The sequence below is a fragment of the Chaetura pelagica genome, unplaced genomic scaffold (genome assembly GCF_000747805.2).
Source record: "Chaetura pelagica isolate M959 unplaced genomic scaffold, ChaPel_1.0 scaffold414, whole genome shotgun sequence".
Classification (NCBI taxonomy): Eukaryota; Metazoa; Chordata; class Aves; order Apodiformes; family Apodidae; genus Chaetura; species Chaetura pelagica.
In genome coordinates, this window is record NW_009952976.1 from 872941 (window position 1) to 878366 (window position 5426).

General features: G+C 57.6%; 1 protein-coding gene across 1 annotated transcript; it reads left to right on the forward strand.

Moving 5' to 3' along the window:
• Window positions 1–2332: 2332 nt before the first annotated feature.
• On the forward strand, window positions 2333–4976 carry CCDC134 (coiled-coil domain containing 134). Its single transcript, XM_009996363.1, has 6 exons — window positions 2333–2447; window positions 3272–3393; window positions 3626–3710; window positions 3955–4136; window positions 4393–4464; window positions 4851–4976. Exons 1-6 carry the CDS (start codon window positions 2345–2347, stop codon window positions 4974–4976), a joined length of 690 nt encoding a protein of 229 aa, XP_009994665.1. The 5' UTR covers window positions 2333–2344.
• Window positions 4977–5426: the final 450 nt, after the last annotated feature.

The following is a 5426-nucleotide window of genomic DNA, read 5'->3' on the forward strand; positions in this document are numbered from 1 at the left end:
GCCTCTTCTTCCAACCTTATCCTATGGCATAACCTGTAGCACTGCTGCAGGGGGATTTGTAGAATCATTACAAACGTTTTCATTGGAAACACTGTCTCTACCACAGCATTTGCTGTCACGTCTCTGGAAAAGCCCATCTCTGTTCTAACACTTGAGGGCAGCCAGGCAGGCTGTGGGCTTTCTGCTGCAAAAGCCAGCTGGCTGGCAACTGCTTCAGCCAAGAGCCATGCTTTCCTCTGCTGCTGCCCAAGTGGATTTTTTGCAGCTCAACATCTTCCTGCTTGGAGAGGCTGCAGGGTGTCCTCTGGCCACCCAGCTCCCATGTTGGCTGTTGGGGATGCAGGAGCCCTGGCCATGACCAGGATGGCTGGGAGTGCTGTGGGCAGTGTGTCAGAGCTTTTGGCAGGCAGCATTTCTGCTGTTTGCCATTCAGCCTGGTCTGGAGGCCACTAGGTGCCTCCAAGGTCTTTCTGCAATTCTTCACAAGCATGGCAAATAGTCAGCCTTGTCCTTAGAGGTGAACAGGGCCCAGGTCCCAGGGAAGTTGCAAGTTGGTGCTTTTGAGTCACTGCTCATCCTCCTCCCCAAGAGCCTGTGAGGCTGAGAGCAGCTGTGGGGGGCTCTGCAGAGTGGGGATCCACTCTCCCTTGCTGAGCCAGGCCTGAAGCCCTTGGGTCATGGTTTTTGGTGGGGTGAAGCAGTATCTTGGAAGCTGACCAGGCTGGTGGGTCCAGCAAAGTACCTGCTTTCCCAGGTTGGAGATTTTCACCTTACAGCTTCAGCTCATTGGTGTGCTTTGTGACCTTCAGGGGGCCAGAATATACCATAAGCCTCATGCCACAGTGGTTAGAGGAGACAAATCCTGGGCCTGGCACGGGAGGCTTGTGCTGCTGTCCTGGCTCTGCATTGCATCCAAAACACAGGTTGTGGCGTTGAGCCCACACGGGGGGCAGCTGCGTCTTCCTCTGTGACATTGGTTGTAGTTACTCTGCTTTTCCTAGAGCCTGTAGTTAGTACTCTGCTTTTGCAAAGCAGAACAGCAAATTCATGCAGAGGGTTTCTTGTGTTTGCCTGGTGCTGTGTCCCTGCCCACCCCAGGGTGCGAAGGCGCTTGGCTCAGCCTCAGCAGGAGGTGCAGGGCTGGAGCTGCTGCGGCCCCTCACAGGGCTGGTGGGAGAGCTGCTGGTGCTGCCCACTGTGCCTCTGATGTTGAACAAATTGTTTAAAAAAGAAAACAATAAAAGAAAAAAACCAAACAAGCAGCAGCACAAAACAACGCACACGGATTTGGTGTGGAGAAGGAATTTACTTCTGTTCCCAGTGTCAGGGCATCGCAGAGAGAGGCTCAGCAAGGAAGGGGAACTCAGGCTCGAGAGGGGAGCAGGGCTGCAGGGATGAGGGTGGCTCTGGTGGCCTTAACACATCTTCCTTTCTGTCAGGAGCAGGAGGTGGCTCAGGGGATGCCTCTGAAGGAGCTGCTGCTGCTTCTGTAATTGCTGGCGGCCGCTGCTCGGCTTAGTGGAAATCTCTTCCCTGTGGACAGGCTGCCTCGAGTCCCGCAGCCTGGAAGCTGAGGTACTGCTCTCCTTTTCGAGGTCCAGGCCATCCCATTGACCTTGTTCTTGCAGACCTTCTCCTCCGGTCTGTCTTTCGCATGTTGTCTCTGTCCAAGGGACCCTCATGGCCAGGAGCAGCTCTGCCCAGCTGCATCCCTGCAGAGCCTCAGGCCCTACCTGGGGAGAGATGCACTTGGGGTGAGGGGGCAGTTATTGCCAGGTCACCCAACTGCTGCTTTTTGGCATAGGGCCCACATCTGGCACCTGGCTTTTAGTGTGGGCAAAGGTCCCAGGAACCAGCACCCAAAGAGGTGAAGTGAGACAGCAGAAGTGGTCAAGCCTGGTCCTTGAAGGAGAGGTGGACTTCAGCCCCTTGGCAATTCTCCTCCCTTTGGCCCAGCTGCTTCAGTTGCTGCACTGTTCTAACTCGCAAACCCAGCAAAAAGCTAGCTGTTGTTTTTTTAGGAGAAAGAGTAGGACTTAATTTTTCTGCTGGATCAGTGCTCAGTCAGATCCCTGGGGGCCCAGCTGGTGCCCAGCCAGCTGTAGGGGCAGGTAGAGGAGAAGGGCTTCCCCCACGGTGGAGAGTGGCTTGGCTGCAGCATCACCCCATGGCCCTGCTCTGGCCACTGTCTCCCTCAAAACCCTCACAGGGACAAGTGAGAGGCAGGCAAGAACCCTGGTACTATAAGTCCTGAGAGGCTCATGTGACTTCTCCCTGTGGTTAAGTCTCCTTGTCTGGTGATTGGTTTTGTTGGTCCATTTTGTTCCAGGCTGCAGCGGCCAACATGGATTTTCTCTTCATCTGCCCCTTTCTGCTGGTGCTGCTGCTGTCCCGGGGCAGCTCCGCAGATCTGGAAAAACAGAGAGTGGACTCTGCCTTGGAAATCTGTATCCTTTTCTGCAGCCTGACCCTGGTGTCCTATGTGCATACTTGAGCCTGCTGAAGCTGGAGGGAGCTCCTCTGTGAGGAAAGGGTCAGAGACCACAGAAGGGGGCACAGAGGTGTGGAAGAGATAGGACAGAACTACTGGGCAGTGGCCTCTTTGCTGTTCTGTAGACAAGGCTTTAGCTGAGCTCCTGGGTTTGCTAACCGAGTGCTTGAGTTGGGGGTTTTCTGGCAGGGCCTGTCATCCTCCCAGGCACAGTGCTTTTCCTTTCTGCTCCACCACGCTGGGCATGGAACGTGTCTCCTGTTTCCTGGTCCACTCTCAGGAGCGGTGTAATCAGCCAGGTGGTAGAGTATGCGTGTGGGTCTCAGTGCTTCAGGGTTATCTGGGCTTGCAGTGCTTAGTCTCCTCTGTGCCACAGGCATTTAGTGCCCACAAAGAGGTGGGCTAATGCAAGCACTTCCTAGCACACAACAGCATCCCCCAGGGAACAGGCGAAGTATAAAAATACATTTAACACGTGTGCTTGTGGAGACATGTATGGGGAAGGTGGCAGTTGGTGTTCTTCCTCCAGCCCATCAGCCAGAGCAGCAGGCTCCCCACAAGCACCCAGTGTTGTTAAGCACCTCCCTGGGCTGTCCAGGTGAAGGGACTCAGTGGAAAACTGTGTTTCACCCTGGCTCAGGTGTTGCCCCCCAGCCCTCAGGCACCCTGCGGAAAACTGGGGGGGCTGAAATGGTGCCGAATGCCTGGAGGAGGGGGAGAATGGGACCATAGTGGGAGTATGGTGGGAGTGTGCTGGTGGCATCCTTGACAGCAGTGCAGACAAGAAGCTGTTTGAGGTGAAGCGCAAGGACCAGATGAATGCACTGAAGAACCTGATCGAGCTCAATGACGTCAACCAGCAGTACAAAATCATTGACATCATGCTCAAGGGACTGTTCAAAGTGAGCCATAATGCAGGCTGCCCTCGGACCTCACTGTGCCATGGGGCCAGGGAGGGTGGGGAAGGCCAGGGCCCCAAGGGGGTCAAAGAGAAGAGCTGGGCGGGCAGGTGAAATTTAGGACCTGAAGGGAGGATGCTGTGGGCTTTCAAGCGTGGTGGCTGGGGCAGCACCCCTAGGGTGCAGTGCACAGGGAAGGGTTGTTGGGATGGGATGGTAACTGAGGACTTGGCAGGTGCTGGAGGACTCCCGGGCTGTTCTCATCGCTGCCGACGTGCCTCCTGACGGGCCTTTCCCTCAGGACGAGAAGATAAAGGATGGTAGGTTGGCTACGGTCCTTATCCCCTTCCCTTTTCTAGTGCTCTGGTACATCACCAGCATTGCTCCTGGGACTGGCACTGGGATAGCTACGAAGCCCACAGTTACCCAGACCAGAGCTGGGCTGGTCCCTGTCTTTGGAGAACCCTGTTGCTGCCTCTCTGACCAGTTTGTATGGGGCAGTCCCCAGTCCTGGTGGGGCCCCCATGCTGGGATGCTGATGGGGGGGGGTGGCTGTCCCTGCAGCTTACTCCCACGTGGTGGAGAACACAGCCTTCTTCGGGGACGTCGTCCTGCGCTTCCCCAAGATCGTGCACCACTACTTTGACCGCAACTCCAACTGGAACAGCCTGATCCGCTGGGGCATCGGCTTCTGCAACCTGACGGGCGTGTTTGAACAGGGACCCCACTCCCAAGTTCTGGGTCTGGTATGACTCCCACTCCCCCACTGTTGTGTCCCTTCTCTGCTGCTGGGTCTGGGGGATCAGGTCTTTGGGGTAAAAGGAGGGACAGAGGGACAGGCAGAGGGCAGGGGGAGTGCACCCCATGTCTGAGGGGTGTCATTGGGCTGAGGGGTGGGGGAAGAGCACAGAGGGGGCCAATGGGGAGGAGGGGACCCTAGTCATAGGGGGATGTAGGGTGAGAGGCACCACTCCCCGACACAGTCTCAACTTTGCTGTGCAGATGGCTCAGGAGCTGGGAATCAGCGAAAAGTCACCTGATTACCGCAATCCCTTTAAAACGGACCACTCAGAGGTAAGATGGCAACACCACTGGCTCACCCTGTGGGCTTCTCCATCCTCATTATGGCTCTGAGCAGCCAGCTGGGGAAGGGAACAGGCGCCTTGGTGGGGAACAGTCAAAAACCCCCAGCATGGAGGAAGCTTGGCCAAAACGTGTGCATCAAATTCTCCAGCTGGGCTGTGGTGGGTTTTGGGTGCCTGGTGCCATCTTCCGTGTCCTGTGGCCACCTGCCCCGTGGGAGCACCAGGACCCCATTTGCCTTGTGCTGCATCGGACCTCAAGTCCCCCCTGGCACCGTGGGGCTGGCACAGTGGCTTCAGTGGGTTTGGGGCGGGGTGGTACCTCTGTGAGGCTGCCAGGCCTCCCCTGTGCTGACCCCCCTTGCTGTCACCTCCCAGTTTTTCCCCAGTGCCGACACCTTCCAGAAGGCGCTGCGGGAGGAGGAGAAGCGGAGGAAGAAGGAGGAGAAGCGGAAGGAGATCCGCAAGGGCCCACGCATCTCCCGCTCGCAGTCAGAGCTGTAGCGCCTGGGGCTTACAGGCGTGGTGGGGGTGACACTGCCAGGACATGGAGCCCCTTGCCCCCTCTCAGCAGCCGTGGGGCAGTGCTCGGTGGTCCCCTTTCCGTTTGTGCCATGGGTTTTGTTTTGTTGCCTTTCCCTTTCGCTCGGCAGGGGCTGGGCCGCGGTGCCGGGGGGTTTGTCCTCCCAGGGCTGCGGAGGGCTGAAGTGGGAGACCCGTCCCGTGGAGCCAAAGCACAGCCGGGAAGGCAGCGGGGCCATTCACTGGGCTGGCTGGGGTGCTGCCCCCCTGGAGGGGGGACAGCAAGGGGCACATGCTGAGGCTGAGCCCCACGGGGAGCCCTCCCCTCCACGGCACAGGGCGTCCCGTGCTGAATGTGCCTCCTCCGTCGTGGGTGGGCTGTTTTTCCCCAGTGCTGACACCTTCCAGAAGGCGCTGCGGGAGGAGGAGAAG

Bases quoted from the DNA above. Each gene is read 5' to 3' on its own strand.
- CCDC134 (XM_009996363.1), top strand. From the start codon at position 2,345: ATGGATTTTCTCTTCATCTGCCCCTTTCTGCTGGTGCTGCTGCTGTCC. The intron at 3,394-3,625 runs GTGAGCCATAAT...AGGACTTGGCAG, and splicing joins TGCTCAAGGGACTGTTCAAA to GTGCTGGAGGACTCCCGGGC. The intron at 3,711-3,954 runs GTAGGTTGGCTA...CTGTCCCTGCAG, and splicing joins GGACGAGAAGATAAAGGATG to CTTACTCCCACGTGGTGGAG.